Source organism: Calidris pugnax, unplaced genomic scaffold (genome assembly GCF_001431845.1).
Source record: "Calidris pugnax isolate Ruff unplaced genomic scaffold, ASM143184v1 scaffold56, whole genome shotgun sequence".
NCBI classification, from domain to species: domain Eukaryota; kingdom Metazoa; phylum Chordata; class Aves; order Charadriiformes; family Scolopacidae; genus Calidris; species Calidris pugnax.
The window spans coordinates 7603421-7625213 of record NW_015090839.1 but is presented as its reverse complement, the minus strand read 5'-3'; the positions used below and the strand labels follow the sequence as shown (position 1 = coordinate 7625213).

Genomic DNA, 21793 nt, shown 5'->3' with positions numbered 1-21793 from the left:
CTGTCTCTACCATTAGTTACCTTAATCCCAGAACCCGTGTTAGTGCTTCATGCAGACCTGAGGTTAGTAAAAGACTAAAACTTTAAGAAGATGTAGTGGTCATTTCTCAATCAGTGTGAAATTCTTTTTAGTGTGAACAAGGGCAACAAGGAAAGTTTGCATACAATTTGGTTACAAGCTTAGTGCTCTAGTAAAAGTAAGAGGAACAAAGGGGTTTTTTGGACACTTTGTCTTACCTTCAGATAAACAGAACTGATATTTAATGATCTAAAAAGAGGGGAAATAAAATAATGAAATAATCATAAGGAGTTCAAGAAATTTCAGAACAGGAAGGCCTTGAGTTACTCATTTTCTTTTACCGATTTTCTCATTAGTAACTGAAAATGCAGTATCCTCTTATAAAACAGATATTTTACTGGAAAACAAAAATGACCTTAAAACCAGTTTTGCAGATAATAACCTGGAAACAAAATTGATGATTGCAAGGATCTCAGGTTTGCAATTTAAAACTTTACATTCTAAAAATGTAGTGAGCTGTAAAAGTTTCTTATAGGGAAGGTGTACTTAGATTATAGAATGGATCTACCTTAACCAGCCTGGATGAAGGAGAACCAACGCTTCCATGGAGACTTTATGCAGGGGAACACAATAAAATTTACTGTAAAAATACAAGGTCTGGTTGCTATATTAAAGTAGCCAAATCTTAATGCCAGGCAACAGAATAAAGCTTTAAAATTTTGCCCAGATTCTCAAATTTATACATATAGTCTTTCAGACTAATAGAAACGCTTAATGATGGGTGAAGATCTGAATTTTTAGTCTTTATAAGTAAGGATACTGCATTTCAAATAAGATTGTAAAAAAAACCAGTTCTTTACTGTAATTCTTACCTGTCTCTGAGGGCAAATGGTGGTAAGGTGCTGGACAGAAAACCTGAGCAGCAAAATCCTCAAAAGTTGTAGGCTCTAGATGATGTTGAACAATTGTTTGCAGGTATCGTGCTCTCTCCTCGTAACTGGTTTAGCCAAGAGTTAAGGAACAATTTACATCATGTACTAGAACTGCTAACTATCAGTGTAGTAATTAAAAATTCTTGTTTTGTTTAATACAATATGATGTATTTCAGTGATTGTACACACTTGTTTTTAATTCTTTACGTAACTATGACATCATCTGATGCACTGAAGTAATATTAACTGAAGGATATACACAATTAATGTAAACTTTATGGTTCAACTAAATTTTTTTCATGTGTGACGCAAAATTTTCTGAAAATTTTTTCGAACAACAGCAACTTAAATTCTCTCCTTTAAGTAACTCATTTGGCTGTACTCTGCTCACAAATAAACATAAAAATGCTACAATTTTTAAGATGTATAGAATGAAAAATAACGTTAGCATTAACAAAACGCACTCTTCCACAACAAACTGCTTCCATAATCCCTAAATACATACACACACAGTTAAGATAAACACATAGCAAAATTTGAGTATTGGGAAAAACACCTCCTCAATTATGCCGTTAAAACAAGCAAGAGTATTTGCAAAGAGTCCACAGGACCCTTAAATACTGGCTAACAGAGTGTCGGCAGGGCACTGACAGCAAAATACTGTACTTCTTCCTTTTCCCCGTGTTCTCCCTCTCTGATATTATTGACAAGAGCCCGGTATCTTGAAGTGTTGTTGCTTTTGAAGAACCCTCTCCAGGCTTCTTGTTCCAGCAGGCCTGATTGTGCTGTTAGCACAGAGAGAGCGAGAAAAAGAGAGAATATTTCTGCTGTTCATGAAAGCAACTATGGAAATGGCTGTCAAAATGTAGAGCAGCAGGCAGCAACATACAATTATCAAGAAAAACTACCATGCTGACTTCATGTCGTATAGTTCCTGAACTGAGAAATCGGTTAACCTTTTCTCTCACAACTTTCAAACTCCTCCAGCTGGATTCAATATGTTGAATGAGGGAGACCTTCTTCAGTTACCTTATAGAACCATAAAATGATAAGAAATTTTTCCTGGCATTTATGCTTCTGCACACTTTTTTTTTTTTTCGTATTTCATTTGCAGATAGGGAGACAATTTTCTTCTTACATAGGTCTGTTTTCTTTTCCTAAAAAAACCCCAAACGAATCAGGATGCTGTGGAGGAATGCACCGAGAATCAGTTTCTTGAAGATTCTTGGTTCTGATTTCAAGACTCCTGCTCTTTTTGGGGAGGACAGGAGCAGTGAGGAAATTACCTTTCTGACCTAATATCACCATCTGTGAAATGGGGATAATATTAATTTTCCCCAGATTTTTAGCAATCTAAACATAAAAAATGCATTACAAGTGATAAGCATTTTTAATAACGAGTGCTAACATAATAAATAAATAACGATGCTACTTTCAGTTATGAAAAGCAATAAAATTCTCAGCCCCAATTTACAGCTGGAAACATCTTAGCTTTTAAAACTATACTTCAACAATTAGAACTTTTCCTATGAAACCTTTTTGTAGTTGTTTTCAGTACAATATTTACAGTAGGATTTTGCATTATATCTAAATATGAAAAAATGTATAGTGACTATATTATCTGAAAACAGCTTCTAGTGAATAAACTGATCTTTATAGAACTTCCTTAGACCACAACTTGGTTACACAGCGCAACTGGGAAACAATTTTCCCTCCAAAATCCACCTTCCAAATTCTCCACAGAACTCTTGGGCTGGAGAAGCTATAATAGAAGCACGGGGACAAGAGAAAATATAAAAATCTCCCATTGTAATGGTTCTTAGGTTGGGGGATAAACATAGTATTGAGCCTTAACAGAGGAGAGTAATATAGCACAGTTTTTAAGAGGCTATGTATAAGTGGTAGAGGATGAAACTGATGGTTGAAGTCTAAATAATACTACGTATCTCACAACTTGTTGAAAAGCACTTTTTTCATTGGGGGAGATTCACAGCTGCTGAATTTTCTGCAGTTAATAGAGTCCTTTGATTCACAGCAGTGCCCCTTGCACAAAAAATACTGGCCTTTGTGTATTACCAGAAACTAATTTTCTATTTGGCTGAAAAGGGAAAAATGGGGTTATTGCTTCTCCCTCCTACAGAGCTTTTCATTATGCCTGATGCACTCAACTTCTAAGCTCTTCTGAGAAAAAAAAATAACTGAAGAGGCAAGAGGTAGAAAAATGAGCTTGTTAGCACATTAGAAGTGAAGTATCTTGGTGGGCCCTAGAAATTCCCAGTGGTGTGTTAACTTATCACTCTATGCATGCTGGCACTGATAGTCTCCCAATTGATCACTCTCTTTTCGCACCAAAGGTGCTGCCAGGAAGCAAAGGCTGAAGGCCCACAGGAGAACAGGCTGCTATCAAAACAAGCTGTTTTAAAAAGTCTGCTTGAATGGGTAAAATGTTTCATGAAAAAGTAGGGTGGAGACACCTACCTGCTTTTAAAATGCTCTACTTTCAGAGGTCTCTAAATGAAACCTTTTAGTTTATCCTATTATATCCAAAGCTTATACACAAATAAGGCTAAAATGAAGGAAAGTTACTGCTTTGAACATGTCAAGAACATTCCCGTTCTCCAATCTAGGTACCTATCTCCTAACCAAATAAAGAAGTCTCGACACAGATGCTGACTGAGGAGGATAATGATGTTTTCATTGCACAGTGGAGAGGACATGCTTGTATCACTTCTAGAAGCCTAATTCAAATGCACACTTAGTACACCCAAAGAAAAATAATTCAACTAGCCAGGTTGCCATTCATCCTAACAACCCACAAAACCACCTGCAGCTTGTTAAAAACAGAACCTCGCTTAAAAACAAAACAAAAACGTGATGCAAACGCCTAGTCCAAAGCTTGGTGTATTCTGCACTAAGAAATGACACATTCTCCTCAGAACTCCTCTTCTGCATTACAGACTGAGTAGCTGGATTGGGACACTTCTATCTTCTATTCTCATAGACTTTGAGAACATTCTAGTATTTTAAAACTCAAAATCTGTATGCTTTTGTGGCTGATATAATCTAGTTCTATGCTATATTTGAATGGAACTATGTGCAAGTGACCATAAATTCACGGTAGTTAATTTCTACATTACTTCTAATAGGCTAGACATTTCTTTCTTTAAAATGCTGCTCTCTAGGGAAGAGTTATTAGCACCTACAAATTGAGTGGCACATACAAACTCAATGGCTAGTAATAACAGGGCAATGCAAGCTGTATTCTTACTGAGAGTGGATGTTGCCACTGGCATCAGCAATTAAGATGGAATGGGAAGGATGCACAGACAAACCAATGGAGAAAGACTCTGTCACAGAGAATGACTAAACATTTAAACAACAGTGTTGGGAGCTTTCTGCTTCTGAAGAAGGTGCTAACTGCAACAAAAGAGAATGGATAAAAAGGTAAGATATACATTAATTATGCAGGCAGTCACCCAAATTTGTCAGCTAAAAGCTTGCAGATATATAATCCACAAGAACTGTAACGAAAAATCTAATAACTTCATTATACTTTTTCAGAAGATGTTTTTCTGAAAAACACAATCAATACAAGAAATAGGTCACTCAGGTTGTAGTCACTTCAGCTAAAATTTCATTTGCATTACAATCCATTTTACTTATTCTCTAAATCTGCAATTATTTCTATTAATACTGAAAATACTCTACTTTCCATTATTACTTTAAACATGTAATTTTTTTAGACCTGTTGATTTGCACTTGGGAACAAGCACTGAAATCCTGGCTGTGAGATCACCTACTTATGCTTAATCTGCCTGAAAACACACATCTCATGTCTTCACCTAATGGGTCGCCATCACTGTTGATAGCATCACTTTATCTTTTAACTCAAGCTCTGTTTAGATTCCTATAGCAGAATACATCTACATCTTGCAGATGCTTTTTGCATAATAATGCATTTGCATAATCTAAAATTTTTTCTGGACATCTACATGAATAAATTATCTAGGGTCTTACTTCACATCTCAGTTACTCCCATATTTTTTTCTTTGACCTCAGTAAATGAATTTTATTTGTATTCCTGCCTGTATCTACTGAAAGCATTACAGAGCCCACTTTCTGAACATCCTGCTTAGATGTGGCATTCTCTTCTGATACCACCATCAGTCTGCCACTCCCTAGCACAAAGGCAGGCTACTTTTTTTAACTTCATAGTCCATACCCGTTTGATCAATTTTATCAAAACTACTCTTGCCTCCAGTCAAGAGTATACAGACAGTCACACTCATGTTAACATTTTTAGACAGGTACTTTTGTACTTTCCTTCATGTGGCTTCTTATGTCTAGCACCAGCTCTCCATAAGGGTCCTCCAAACAATCCCTCTTCAAACTCTCCCCTTTGTTATGAAGCTAATCTAAAAAGAAACAAGGAAAATACCTTGGAAGACTTAAGTCCCTTGCTGTGTAGGGCACACAACTATTCACACTGTTTACTGTTTCACATTTCCCTGAATTTTTTATCTGACTTTATCTGTTGTCTTCAGTTTTGTATTTGGCTTTTTGACTTCCTGGGGACAAACAACATCTGTCTTGCGCTGTTCTCCATCTCAGTGTAATGAGACTGGGTCTATGCTAAGGATATATATGTGCCAAGATAGTACAATTCTCCTCCTTGCACCTTCATCCACTATTGTAATCTTTTTGCTTTATATCCAAAACAATTCTGTCACATTGCTTTTTTTTTTTTTTTTTTTTAATCCATGGCTTTGTCATCCTTCAATTTGGTGAGGAGATGTTTGCTACATTTTCCTACATCTCTAGTTTAGTATTTACTTTTCCTTTTCTGTAATTTTAACCATTCAATCTCCACAAAATCCTGTACTTCCCACTATTCAGCCTCTTCTGCTGTCTTCATCTTTCAAGTCCTTCTGTTGAATTCATCTCCTCACAGTCACTCTCACGGATTCATTGTGTCATTCTGACTGAACGTTTTCTTTCCATTCTTCTTACTCACAGCTCTCTCAGATGTTAGAATAAACTCTGCCTGTAAGTTTTTGAACTGAATCAAATGTATTGCAACAAACCTATCCAGTATTTTTCAGTTAAAGAAGAATAGAGGCATGATTACTATGTTACAATTATCCAGGGAATATCAATCTTAAAATGTCATTCACCTGAGGCTTAAAAAAAAAAAAAAAAAAAAGAAGAAAAAGCAGTTTCCACATGGACTAAAATTTCCAAGATTTAAATTAAGAGTTTGGCACTTCACTGTTCTGTAATCTATCTATTACCAGAGCATCTAAGTGATAGACTTACAAAAAGGCTGGAGAAGAAATTCTAGTGCCTGCTCCAAAGACCATTTGATAACAAACAGTCCTGAGCAGGGACTGGAATCCAGGGACCCTCCTCTCCCAGGAAAGTACCGTAACCATTAGGCTATCCAGATAAGCATGTACTTTCCCTGTGATTCAGAGGAGATCTTATTTTATGAAACGAAGAGCAATTTCAGCAGTGAACGGAGTGTGCCTGATTACAAAATGTCCTCAGTCCCAATGGTTCGAACAGTTTTGTAAGAGGCAGGAGATGTGGCCTCAAAATTGGAAACCGCTCTCTCATTTCCTGGCTGATTGATATAACTAGGGAGTTACCTCCTGTTGTGTTTGTGTGGGCTCTAATCCAGCCAGTATCCCTTCACAACTCTCAGCACAGCTGCCTTGCGGGTCAGATGAGCAAAGAAATACCCACCAATTCAATGGACAGAGAGGGGCACGAGCTGGGCATTTGGCTGTTCAGGGTACAGAAGGGACTTGGGCAGCTCCAGCGTGTGCTGAAGTGGGCAGATCTCCAGGAAGGGTGCAGTGAAAGCTTCAGATACCTGTGAATTTCAGAGGCATCCAAGACTAGGCATTTGCTGCCTGGAGATTCTCATCACCTGTGTTTTAGGCTCAGACACCGATAAGGTTAGTAGGGAGGAACTTGGGTCAGACTGAGAGGGTAGTTATGTGCCCAACTGCTCTCAACGCTTTTGAAAAAAATATACAGAAAACTTTTATCAAGACAGATTTCCTCAGCAGCTTCTGGAGGGAAGGATTGTGTTGGGGAACCTACTAAATGACAGAAAGTTAAAAAAGCACTGAAGAGACGCCCAGTTCATTAATGCACTCAAACAGTGATGGAAATATTTGCAGTGTCCTCCTTAAAAGATCAATATTTCATTTGTTCAACAAAATTTAAAAGGAATGTATTTGTGAAGTACCTAATGTCACCAAAGGCAGAAGCCCTGTACTTTTCCAAAAGTCAAAACAAAGTATTTATCATTTCAGATACCACAACAAAATGTTATGCCTCAACTTCCATTTTAGTAGATGACTTCAAGATGATTTAAAATGCATCAAGATCACTATAGCTCAGGAAATACCCTGGAACTCTGAAGTTCTAGGCTGTAAGCTCAACAATGCTGCAGGCATTTCTAGATCCCTACCGATGGACTAGTCAAGTCCATGAGACTGATAACATTTTTTTTTCTTCTTCAGAAAAAAAAGAAAAAAGAAGAAGGGTTTTGTGAAAGGGAGTAAAAATGTGGATTCTTCACTCAATTCAGAAAAACTGAACAAAAATGGAAGCAAGACACTTCCATGAAAGTTTTATTCATAAATCTCCCCTCCTTGTAATGCTTATGTGCGTGCACACACACACACACATATATATGTGCACCACTGTGTAGTATATCACAATATAGCTGTATATTAGAATATGTGATCCCAATTCTGACAGTATGTAGTAGCTCAGATTCTTGATTCCAGTGCTAGGAGAAAGAGGAGTTTTTTATGATCATCTAGAAATACCTCTTAGAAAAAAAGCCAGAGAATGCATTTCTAAATAGCAAGACAGACTTTTTCAGGTTAAATTACAAACTACTGTCATAAATACATACACAGCTGCATCCCTGGCAATTCCAACTGTTAGCAAAATCATCTAAGAAGTCAATATATATTGATATGATTGTGGAGAGTATGACTTTGTCAGCTAGGTATTTGGAAAATAATTTAGATGAGCAGAAACCAAAGCGCTGCTCCACCCTTAACTGAAAAATGAAAATCCTCCACCCAGAGATACTTGCTTGTAGGATCAATGGACATCTGCAAGAGGTTTTCTAACTGCATTTATATACTATTTATATAAAAGAGACTAACAACATTTTAAGAAAAGCTACGTAAGATGGCACCCTCTTGTCTACTCCATTTGCCCCCTCAGAAAATTTAGAAGCACACCAGTTCTTTTCTAGAAAAAAACCAAATCCCTAGTATTGTCAACATACAAAACCACCCCCAGTACATTAAAGGCCAAAGGAAACAAAGAAACAGTGAGGCACAGTGAATGGCATATGCTGGTAGGAGATTTTAAGTTTCTTGCTCCCTGGCCCAAAAAGGTGTGCAAACCCCACAGAATTAATTGCTACAGGTTGAGGTACTTAAAACGATGAAATCATCAGTATTATTTGGCACATTTTTCCTAGTCAGTTACAATTCCTGACATCAAAATGTGAAAGAAGGACTGCCTCCATTAAAGAGATAACAAGTACAGGTTAGAACTGAGGTTATACAGGAGCTGAAAGGAAAAGTTAGCCGTAGCAGAATTTGACTTCTTAAGGCAGACAGGACAAAACCCACAGATCACAGAAATAGAAGATTTTTTCTGGGAAGTCTCACTCTGAAAGGAGAGATTGTGCAGTGGTTGTCAAACCAGCTGAACTCATACTGAGTCACAGCAATTTGTACTCTTTGTTGGCTCTTAGAATTAAGGATGTAAGTCGGGCTGCTATTGATCCAGTGCTGGAAGCCCTGCGACTAGCTGCGTTTTGTATGTGGGTGGGTGATCAGTATCAACTGGCCACACTGAGAGGGATAGTTAAAGTTCTCTTATATTCTGAAAAGTGACTCTGTAGAAGTGGCATCATGGTGTTCCCTATTTATTGCATTTCAGTGATTTCCACATCTAGTTTGCACAGTACACAAAAATATTTTTTTTCCAGCTGCAACTTCTGTTTACTCAAGTCAACTTGATATCTCTAAGTTAGTCTGGGTTCTTTTCTGTTTCTTAAATACAGCTGATATTGAAAATGGCATATAAATATTTTGCTCTGTGCATGTGTTTAGCCAGCTATGCTCTAAATGCAAGCAGCTTCTGCATATGCATTTGGAATTTAGCCACAACACTGACGATTCATAAACAGAATTCAATTCATTGTCATGTCAGCTGCAAGTTATTTAGGTGAAAGAAGAAAAAAAATTAAATTACTATGCTTGACACTAATAAACAGGTGAAAGAAAAAATTTATAGTCTTCAAAGGTGATTTTTTTCTTTACTGAAACCTGTATGTTCAATTCTAGTAACAACACTTTTGCAATAAAATGTAAGAATGTATTTTCTTACTCAAAAACAAACAAAAAACTCAGAGAAATCAAAGTTATATTTTAAAGTTAAACAGTTATGTTGCATTTCATGAAAACATTTTAGAATTGCAGAAGGGACTCTATTAATTATCCAAAATCACTAATTTAAAGTAATGTATATATGACAATCTACTAATTAATGTAGTATCTCATTAAAAAAATGAAAATAAATATGAAAAACAAGTAGCAGACTAAGACTGTAGGATTTAAGCAAACATCAAAAGTATTATCTAAAATTTTTAATAAAAGCCTTTTTCAACACAAGTTGTAACTGCAAAAGGGCTTTCTACGGCAATTTCTGAGGTATATTTCTTAATGAAGAATATAAGGGAATATATAACAGATAAATCCATACAAATTAATCCCGTCACTCTGGATCTTGCAATTTGTTTCCAATGCATATAGTTGCATCATTCTTTAAACTAATATAATAAAAATTAATTTTAATTTTTTACAGTACTAGAAAGTTCAATAAATCTGTGATAAATTAAAAGTTATCGAGCAAATTATAACAACACATACTTTTGCGATCTAGAGGCTTTTAAGAGTACTAATCTTACAGCTGAATGAGATTATTTCCAGTATATCTACCCTACAGTTAAATGGTTAAAAGTTCTGCAAGGTCAGCATGGGTTAGATAAAGCTGCAGCCAATGTGTGTTTCCAAGTCAATGCTACTGCTTTCTGCCTAGTTTAGTAACACCTTAGATACTGAAAGGCATTGACTTTATATGAATTTATATAAGAATCTTCATTTTTGCAGCATGAGTACTTTCAAATTGCTAAATTACTGCAAGAAATTGTAACTGATGCTTACATTTTCATTGGATAACCCAATACGTGTAACATTCTGCAACACCGTCCTTCTAGGAAAATCCTTGATATATTGTTTATTTTTATGCTGTTCCATCAGATCTTACAGCTAACTAAATTCTTCGGTGGTTTATAACATCATCTAGGAAGAAAAAAGCTGTGATTCATCAGCGCAGACAAAGCTGGGCTTTAATCCATTCCTATAACCATATTGCCAAGTCTATATTGTTTACATTGCGTCTCAATTAAGAGACAGGCAGGACACCTGGTACTTCTTTATCTAAGTCCCACGGGCTGCCAGATGACTCAAAATCCATAACAGGTGCTAAGGCAGTGTGAGTGTAGCACCATTAACACAAGCTGGAATTGGATAAAATTTAGACTATGCTTAACCACTTAAAACACTCAATTATGAAATGAAAAATGTAACCACTCTGCACCATGCTCCTTTACAAAAGGCACTTACAAAGATACATAGAACTAGAGTGCAAGCACAATGGACTTAACATAAATTTTAGTATAAATATGCTCCAGAATTAAATTATTTAAAAAACAGCTATATAAAAAAATTTTCTTTTTAATATAATCACGTAAAAATATTATGAGAATATATTTACTGAATTGAATGAATTCTAATGCCGATCATCCGCTTAGGCAGCAAAAATAACTGATCTCAGTTATTTTTTTAACTGAGCTCAGACTTCTAGCGATTTCAAAGTTAAGGGAAAACAAGTCTGTATTAACAGTACTTACTGAATTCTTCAACTCTGTAGAACCCTGAAGTTATTTATTTTAAGGACTTCGGGAAATGAAAACATCTTATGGAAGGATTTTAAAAACTACCAGGTTCAAGTGAAAAACTATAGGATAAAAGATACTTCTTTGCACCCAAAAATCCCAGTGTAGATCTCTTTTCAGCAATTTTTCTGCTAAGGTGACTGAACTAAGTATTAAGCTTAGACACTGACAGAACACACCTCATGAGAGAAAAAATTAGTATCAGAAATTTTACAGTGGACAATTACTTAAGAACTATCTGTATCTAAATGTGCAGTAATCAAATTAAGTTTCTATTTAATATTGTAATTATCAAGAACACAATATAGTGATTTTATTACCAGAGTAAGCAGTAACAAAGTACAGTAAACTGTCATTTAAGACAGTGTCATAGTATCTACGATAAGCAGCATATTGGCTTAAACTAATGCACTATATGCCTCTAGGGAACAACAGGCTCAGAGGCTGGATTTTAACATCAGAATCTATCCATTAATCTTGACTTAAATATAATCTACTCTGCAGTAAGAGGAAGAATGGGCATTCAATGAATTATCTGTTTGAAATATAGCAGGAGCATATTAACACAAACATATAGCAGAAAGTCTCACTTTTGGTACCATTTATTGTGGATTGTCAGTTTTACAAACCCTGAACTGCATTTTAGCATGAAATTAGAGAGTAATACCAAACGGCTAGCAGTGTCAGAAGGACGAATACTTCAACACTGTACCAGATTACTCATTAAATCTACTGGCTGTGTGTTCAGAAGACTAATGACAGTATTTACAAATACCCCACTTGTCCATGTTTTAGTAACAGTCTACGGAGGTGAAAACAAACAGTGACAGAAACAGTGCTGAAGCCCTTACGCAGGCAGAATTCCTACTCCAACTTCCAGGGAGGATTTCTCTTACTAATGTATCCAGGATGGGAATTGATGAACCTGTAAGGTAGGTTGTGCTAACTGTTTTGAAGCCCATTAGAGCTGCCACTGTTTCAGGCTCTCTTTGGAGCGATGCTCCCACTCGCAGGCAGTGGGGAGGCAGAGGGTCAGCGGGCCAAGGGACTGAGGTTCATGAAGGATGTGGCACCAAACGTGCCAAGGTGAGACCTTAAGATCTTTCGGTCATCACTTCAGTACACAAATAATGTACAGACTCCTGATTTCGGGAGAGGGATTTATCCTCACTCTGACACTCAGCATTGCATCGGTTTTAATTCAAGTAATTAAGGTTGACGAGCGTAAAAATATAGAAGCAAAACTGGCTCTTCATTCTCCGTTATTAGCACGAATGCTCGAGCCCACTGTTTTCATACATTCAAATATTTAAATTTCTACCTTAAACACTTTTTCTGCATATATAGACAGATTCATTGATGAGAGAAATGGTAAAGAAAGTGCCTTTCATGAAGACATCACTACAAACTGTAAAATTACATAAATAACAATTATATTAGTATTAAATATTGTCCAGTGAAAAGGCTGCCCATACAGATATGTATTAATTCGCAACTCCATACTACATAGTAAAAAAGAAAATGTCTCTCATGAGAAGTTTTGTCAATAATGCCATTCTGTACTTCAATAAACTTTACAACTACCTTTCTTTTTTCCTTTTATTGTTGAAGAGAATATTTTCTCTTTACCCTGGGTTGCTGCAGTACTGCTACGAGATAATCTACTTATAAGTCTCTTCAGAGGGCAGTAAAATTGTTTCAATATCGTTTTAAAAATGATTTTTAAAACTCGAAAACAGGTTTCTTCTATTTAAATGAAGAAAACAAATATTAATTTTCAGTCACTTCCCTCTCTCTTTATTTTGAAGGGCAATTAGTAAAGCAGCCCCTTCGCCCTCCTCCCCAGTGCTGTCAAGCTGTTGAGAGCAGTTTGCAGCACTACAATGGCACTATTGTGAACACAGCCTGGGCTTCCTTCCCACAGAGAGTTAAATGGGCAGTTCCTGCTGCCCATGATTGGTGTCCAGCGAAACAATACTTAAGAGCCAGGTTTTATCAGTTCCACGCCAAAGAAGTGAAGCCAGGGAACCCAAGCCTTCATATCATGCTGAACCATATGCCAACCCTGCTGGCCCCAAAGGTTTATCACTAAGAATCAGGATCCATCATGTCCCCTGTGAAATTTCACTTCACATACCTTCTGTGAAATGCATGGCTTTGCTGAAAACTGACCTTTTTCCACAATTGGCAAGAACAGATGGATGGTAACTATGGTTTGGCAAGCAGAAATTAAAGGATTTTCTAATAGCCTGCATTCTTCTATGTTTGGGAGGAGAAGCATTCAGAAGGAGATAGATATATTTGTGACCCACAGATCTATTCAGGTGCAGTTAATCAGCAATTAAACTATTTTCTCAATGCCTAGAAAGTATATTGAGATTAATTTGATTGGCCAGGCTATGATTAGGACTCATGTCCTTCGCACTACCATATGGTAATTCCAATTAGTGAAATACTAACTTTTAATCCTTGCTTTATGTTAGTTTATTCCATTTTTCTATTAAGTATGTGGTACATAAAAATAAACTATAGACATACATCCTTTTTTGTTATAATTTTGACCTGTTTAACTAGTGAATATTGTTATGCAAAGTATATTCCCTCTCCAGCTAGATATTTCCATATACTGACAAGTATTACATATAACCCATTTTTTTGGTAACTGAAATACAGACCTGTAGGAGAACAAAGACATCCAATGTGCTAGTTCCTATTAATTTCCTCTTTTTTTTTTTTTTTGGACCTATCATCTTCTAGTCCCTCTGTTGGCACTGGAAAACATGCCCCAACTGTCTTGATTACCATACGTAGAATGACGCAGAAATAGTTTGCCAGTATCTTACTCAACTCACCAAAAAACATCGTTCTATTTCACAGACATAACTGTTTTTCAGTTTTCCTTGTTACAAATAATCTCCCACATTTCCCACCAATTTAAATATCAGAATCAGCCACACACAGTATTATATACTTACTCTTTATATATACACACAGCTTTTAGTGTTTTAACATACAAATATTGCAAGTCACTTATCTGTGATGAGGCTTGAATTTATGACTAGAAAAGGATTAAATCAATAAACAATGCTGTCTTTTACAAGATAAAAATAGGGCTTAAATAGTTTAAAAACATTTCCTTCTTTAAATCTTAGACACATCAGGAAAAATTGTTTAACCTTCCCTGCTTGTATTCACAGACTTCTGACAGTTATCAAAGAAATCTCTATGAATTTTAACACCTTAAGGGGGCAAGAGTCTTAACATTTTAACAAAGGGCTTTTGTTATCCAAAACATTTAATTAATTAATAAGGCTAAGTAGGTATTAACAAAAAACCTGTCATTTTGTGTTACATACAAAGCAATTAACTCTGCATAAGATTGAACCAGTTTATCTTTTTCATTCCAATTTAAGGACTCCCAGCCTTCTCTCTGCAAATTTTTGTTTAAGAGAGATCTATATATATTTAAACCACATTTCATTATGAAAGAGTGATAGCGCTGCTAACTTCCCGCTTACAACAAACAAAAATTTCCTACCTTAAAAAGATGCAGTAACAAAGAACAACTTCCCTCCCTCAAGCAATCTGTACTGACAGACCCAAATTCAAAAGTTCTAGGAGGCTGATAAAGCACTTCACTGCTTTTCAGGGTAGCCCACTGATATCCTTTTATTATAGAAGAGAATGCCACAGGCATAAGCCTACCCATATTTTACACAGAAATCGGTAGAACCAATAACCCCCCTTCAGATGGGTAAATTAAATTTATGAAAGAGTGCAGAAGAACTTAGAATGTATTTTTCTTAACAGCACAAAAACATTTGAGTCTCCCCTGTAATTGTCTACAACATCAACAGAGCACTCAGCTCTTTGTAAGTGCAATTATTAGTAGAAAATAGTATTGCTAGAGTTGATCAGTTTTGTCTCATCTGGTACTCTGCTTTTCACCACTATTAAGAGTCTCACGCATTTCATTAGGGAAGAGTAACTAATAAATAAAGCTGTAATACTAATTAAAAAACCTCAAGTTATAGATATCTTGTGATGACAACAACATCATTACCCTTAAACCCATGCGCTTACACGATACCTCTTTAACAGGTGCTCCCAGCATCCCAATTCATATCTGCAGACAGCCCGTACGAAGAGGTAAAGGCAGAAGAGCTACCTGGGGTAGAGAAGGCAGGCTCTGCGGGATTAGAAGCAGGGCAATTACTGAAGAAAACACGTTTACCTGAACGTGTATAAATCCAGAACTGCTGCTGAAGAAAAGTATGTATACGTGTGTTTTGCAAAAAACCTCACAGACAATATACATGAAACCCTGCTACATTAAGACACAGCTTTCAAGCCTCACTCTTCAATTTATTCCTCATATTAAAAATGCATGAAAAGCAACTGAAATGATGTGTATGAAAATGCAGTAAGGCCAGCAGCTTGGTACACACATCTGCAAGTATCTCTCCAGCAGTTATCTGAAGTGTCTATATGACAAACACTAAGTCAAGACTTTAAAAACCAATCACAAATGTTGGTTCAATCAGTTGTCTCTAGTGGCTAAAATCAAAGGCATTTAAAGTGATGCTTTGGAATTATTCATTGCAAAACAATCCTACTCTTTCAACAGGTAACTAATAAATGATGGCTGAGAACAGGCTTGCACTACCCCTGAGGTCCAATTGTTACTCCGAACACTGCCTACTTTTGCTCCCTGGTGTTGCATTTTAACTCTAATTGCATGATCAAGCCAATAAATTGGACTCAGGGGACAAAAAACCACTACAAAAGTACCTACTCTGACAAAACCAGAGGTTGCAAGAAAATGCACTTCAAACAGAAGTGAGGCAAGACGAGACAAGCGAAGGAGAGGTATCAAGGCTTGAAAGACAGTCATTAATACTGACAGATTACTGTAATTCTGGCTGTCAAGGTGATCGATTTAAGCAGCATATGCCAATCAATACTCTCCTCATTTACTGAGCAGCATTAGATATATAGTTAGGTAAGACGTCCCTAAGACAGGATTTCAAACCACACTTAACGAACATAAATAGCACAATTTATGCTTTGGAATCTTTGCTGGTTTTTTATTTGGTGTTTTTTAAATTGGGCAAACTTCAGTGCGATGTTATCCACACAAAAGTTACCTTAGATGATTCTACTACACCACACTGTCATCATCTATACAATTACTTTACATGAGATGTTTCAAACTGTACCACTTTTCTGTATGACATTAGAACATTAACCTTTAATATGAACATTCTTAAATACAGCAGTTATTTAAGTATTGTGCATTTTGCTTTTTTTTGCATTAGTGGTTTGCCATTCTGAGTACTTTAGCCATCTGTGGTTTACAAGAAACCAAATCTTCCTCGTATTTCCTTTGGAATTTGCCTTACAACAGTCTCTTATTATTAAAATATACTTGTGACATCAAAGGAAAATACATTAATTGGATGTATTAGTTCAGGGGAAAAATCTATAAAGGTAATAAATGTACCTATTACTCTCATTGCATACCTACAAGTAGACACACACATACATGTGGAAATGCACACATACACACATGACTCTATATAGAGATATAAAACTTTCCTCTTATATCTAGGTTTCCTTATAATGCACAGATAAACTGTTACACATGACTTCTTGAAACTGAAATACCTGAAGAGTCCATTAAAACAATCAGATACTTATAAATGCCTTGGAAATCTTCAGGTTTTCATGTTATACCATTGTATGCAGGCATTTAATTAATCGCATTTTGAATTATTAAAAGATTAAGTGAGTTGGCAGCAGAAGTAGGATTTGGGAGAACAACAAAACTGAGCAAGTCAAAGTACAGGAAAGACTGAACATCACATTCTCTACCTTATGATTCTTGCTTGAACTTGGAAAACAATTTCCGTTGCTAAACAGTAAAATAGATTTTAGAAATAACTCTTATTTTCTTCTGGAAAAAACAGCAGGGGTCATATGATGAACTCATCCTTTAGGTAGCACCCTTTGGGAGGGGAGTACTACATAAGAGAAAAAGCATTATGGTGCCTGAATTGCGCTATTTGCACTAACTGCACTACAAGTGTAGATTGTTTGGAATAATTGTTAACATTCCAAAATCTGTGTGCAATGATGCAAAAAGTAACACAAATTGTTTCACACTTGGAATTCCACTCCCACAAGGCTTCTAGTTGTTTTGTCGTATGACACAATTTTAACAAGTTGGATCACTGGAAGTGATCAGTGTTCAGTAAAGAAGAGTATCTTGGTGCACCTCTTGGCATCTGGCTAACATCTGTTGTTTACTCAGGAAGTTCAAGTAAAATTTTATACGAAGCCACTCTTTCTATTGTTCAAAATATTTAGTATTGATCCGTTTCCTACATGTGGTAGATTCTGAATTCAGAATGTGACAAAGTGCTTACTTCGAGATGCAATCCATGAATAAAACCAGTCCTATCAGGAATTTCAATACAACTGAGTAAATAGAGAGTATTTAACAATCCCCTAAATATTGGCCTCCTTATTCTACATCATAGTGATTTTTCTCAACATTCAGTGCCGTTATTATACCTGCAGTTATAAGTCTCAGAAGTTTTCCTAGTTTACGAAACGCTGGAGTGAATTCAGGAGATAAGCATGTACTTACAACAATGACAAAAGCAGTGAGAAGAAGAAACACATCAGCTCTGAGACAGAGAAGGGGGTACTGCTGCTTCATTAGCAAGACAACGCAATTATCACCTGCTACTGCGTGCACGTATGTGCCGCCTGTCGGTGAGGGGGTACTGTTACAAGAAAGCCAAGCCACCAAAAGATAGCGAGGGGCTGCAGAATCCTCAAACTAAAGTAAAATCCACAAATCAATGCAGAAACTCCACCCAAAAGGGCAATATTGTCTTCACGCACCTGCAGCAATGACAACGTCAAGCATCAAGTTAAAGCAGGATACCTGCCATGCCTGGCTGACATTTGCTGATCAACTGAGTAAATTTTTAATCTTAAAATATTAAAATACAGAAACATATTGTTATAGAATTCTGAGCAAAGAATAAAAACACACAGCAGACAAACCCTTTAAAATAGTTTAAAAATTCAAATTTTCAAAATGTTTTGCTATCCGAGTTTGTTATCGGAAGTATCAACATAATGTCAGAAAGAGGAAAGCGATTGATAGAATCTGTCAATCTCAGAAAGCTACTTCAGGCCGTACAATACATGCTCAAAGTCAGGACACACTATAAAGGGAGATGAGCAGAATTCCCTGTATCCATGCAACCAGTATTATACTATTCACACGTACTACCCATTGCCACATCGTCATTAACAGACTGGCGCAATAAGGAAAAAGTTGCAATCAGGTTACATGAAGAGGACTGAATATCCCTGCTGATTACAAATGACAGCTGATTCTGTCGGTCAGGTCTGCACTTAGAAAATGCAGTAACTGGGAGAACAGATAAGCCCTCCTCGGAAGCAGATGGGTCAAACTTGGTGCCACTTTCTTCACATCTCATACACGAGCAAATCAACAGAGTTCTACTTTTTAATTAAGAGTTTAGGGTGATCAAGCCTCACCACAAAGATGTGCAACGTGACAACAGAAATATTAAAAAAAAAATAAATAGATAAGCACAGATGTGTATGTCATCATCAACTCTACATTGGGTCAAAAGGTGCCTATCAGCGATGACACAGCACAGGGAAATGAACCACACACCTGCAGGCACGGAGACATCCATACATTGATGCTGGCCTTGAAATTAAGAGAGCTAATAGTTAAGTGTAGGGCTTGAAACATGTTCTGTTTGACAGAAGTCTCAAGCATTCTTGTTCCCTCAAGACCCACATTAAACAGCATTTCTACTAACCATCATCAAAGCCCCTAATAAGCTAACACTGCTCCAGTGTATTAGATATTCATAAGTAAGTTAGCAAAAATTAATTTTAAGCAGATCACTTCAGAATTCTCTTTCACCAACACTATTATGGTCCTGCATGTGTAGGAAGCCTTGATTATCATCTTCACTTTTCCAGCTGGGGGTCTGCTTTTAGTGTACCTTCTGAAAAATACCTTTTCTGTACCTTTTTTCTTCCCCCTTTGAACACGCTGTTTTCACTGCTCTAAGCCCTATTTTTCTGTGCTCCAGCAACACTTAAACACAAGGAAAGACCACCTTGATCAATGAGTTCAGTCTTGCACATGAGACATTAAGTCTGGTGGCGTCTCCAGAAAAGCTACTTAACCACAGACCATAAAATACTCCTGCCCCCACCTCTAGCTTCAGTTCACAACAAACTTAAAAGCCAGGAGTGAACTGCTACAGCTGTAGCCAAAATATGCCAAAGGAAAAAAATGGGAGACAGTAAAGACAATCCTCGATGTCTTCAATTCCCTGCTATTGCAGGAACATAATTAGATTCAAATTTCAAATATTCCTAGTTAACAGACCATGTCCATGTTACAAGAAACACCCACCAGTCTTTGCCATTCTTGTATGAGGGAAATTCCACAAATCTGGTCATGGTTTGAAAACCAAGAACGTGTCCATGACATTTTTAATCAAGAGTTTTTTAAGCCACTGAGAGCTAGGCAAAACTTTGAAGTCTTTTTTTCTGTTTTGACAGAACTGACTCCACTACGGTCTAGTTCAAGCCGGGGAAGTTTTTTCTTTGTGCCAAGCAAACAGCTTTTAAAGAACTGCCCACACACCTGTTTTAATTTTTAAAGTATTATACGAAGCACTGAATATAAGATGCTCCAAGCCAGGTGGAAAAAGAATTCCCCCAACTACTTAATGAAGCTGCCCATTAACACCAGTGTCCAATCAACTGGTGCTTCATAAGCTTATCAAGTGATGACACGAAACCCACTGACCAATACTATTCTAACACTAACTATATGTAACGGTCTCTGATTACTATGCTAACCATATTAGGAGACAAATATCAACATTTTAATGGAGGCCACATTATATAATAAATGACATGCAGTGCTTTCATGCACATAAAAAGTACAATTTGGAGAAATGATTTAAAAGTAAGTGTACAGTACACAGCTCTTGGGAATTGGCAAATTGCTAGAAATTGAGCTGGCAAGCTACGTCCAAGGAACTTATTACAACTTCCATCTTCTGTAAAGAAGTTTAAACATATGAGTTTGTGGGGTTTTTTGGTACTGAAAGTTTGTTATTTCAAAGTAAATTGTTTTCCAATTGCTCATCACTATACATCAATATAATGCTATAAGCCATCACTTTTCATGGTATAATGATGATAATACATTTTAAATTCTTTGATTAAGCCACTTGAGTAATGACAAAAAGATCGGACCTTTCCAAACATAAAAATACAATGAATCAACATCTGTCATCTACAGAAACGGCACAAACGTCATTTAATGTGATCACATCAAAGACCATCCATCATTCATCTGTAAATCCACTTCATCATATCTAATCCAAAACTCTGAGTATTAACAGTCAGCCTTAGAAAAAACAGAGTATTTTAGCAACAGTCTACCACATGACAGATACAAGTATCTACAGCTTGGGTGGAAATTAAGCACAGAATTTCTCTCAAATCAAAATTTAAACGTAACTTTCAATTTATGAAATCAAAAAATAGTATGTTCCTGTTGATTTAACTAACAGGTATATAACAGAACTCAGTCTTAAGAAGGGGAAAGGTGTAAGTGACTGACTTACCTTGTGTTTTTTTAATTTTTCATTGGTAAATCTACTCCTCCAAGAGCAGCCCTTTCAAAAAACTACAATTTTAGTTCCAACAACAACAACGAGATAACCTTTTCTGACATCTTTACAAAGTCACTAATATAATATTAACAACAACTTTGTGTTCTGAGCTGAATTAATAAAATCTGTGTGACAAAAATTTAATGAATTTCTCATCTTGAAGGAAAACAGCATTCATATCCTTCTTGGAACTGGAAAACAAAACTAAGTCACATTAATACTGGATAAATACTAAATCTCTTTAAGGAAAGAAAGATTATTAACACCATGACATTGCTATTTTAGAAAGTTTACTTACAAAATGGTCATTAAAATAATTTTGTTTAACAAGAAGTGATAAATACATGTTATGAAATATTAGAAACAGGTGATTTTCAGCACTAAATCTATTCTTCACAATTTAAAAAAGCTGGTCTTTGTCTGAATTGTCTTCTATAGGTTTAAATTTCTTAAAGGCATCATCACCATAAAGCACTGAAAATATTTTCCCTATGTTAATCTGACAGAAAACATGAATATCACATCTGTAGAACTGCAAGGGAATGTATAGGCCTTGGAAACCATGTGAGTGAAAGGATACAAGTTTTGGTATAATGGGATTAATGATTTCAATGCACGGCTTGCATTTATAGCTGTTGCACGAACCATAATAGGAAGAATTTTTCCATTCACAATAGCACCATCAAAGAGTGGACCAAAAAATGGAACCTGAATAAAAAATTAAGAAATTCAACATAAAGTAAGATCTTAGCTATAACAATTAGCAATCAACGTTAACAATAGAGCACTCAAATATATAATTTTTTTTCCTCCTCATCGCTAGATAATCAGAACAGTTATTGTGCTCCGTGACAGACCTTTTCTCTTGTGGAAATATACAGCCATATAACTGCTTGATATCCTTGGTAACAGATAACGCATCATTTGAAAAAAATTAAGCAACCATTTGAATACTGTGTCTCATCAAAGCTTAATTCCAACATTTGCTGCCAAAGTCCTATGGACAGTCATGCATGTGAAGG

At 36.2% G+C, this 21793-nt stretch overlaps 1 protein-coding gene across 13 annotated transcripts in view; it reads right to left on the bottom strand.

The window, feature by feature from the left end:
- RALGAPA1 (Ral GTPase activating protein, alpha subunit 1 (catalytic)) overlaps positions 1 to 21793 on the bottom strand; it is a 123929-nt gene that overhangs the window by 7257 nt on the left and 94879 nt on the right. For 9 of the 13 annotated variants that reach the window (XM_014941778.1, XM_014941781.1, XM_014941779.1 and 6 more), the window contains 2 exons: positions 21352 to 21479; positions 891 to 1015 (listed from right to left, as the gene is read on the bottom strand). In XM_014941778.1, coding sequence (XP_014797264.1) covers positions 891 to 1015; positions 21352 to 21479 — 253 coding nt within the window. Of the gene's footprint in view, positions 1 to 236; positions 268 to 890; positions 1016 to 21351; positions 21480 to 21793 lie in introns of all 13 variants that reach the window. The other 4 variants (XR_001412007.1, XM_014941784.1, XM_014941783.1 and 1 more) reach the window with 1 other exon arrangement.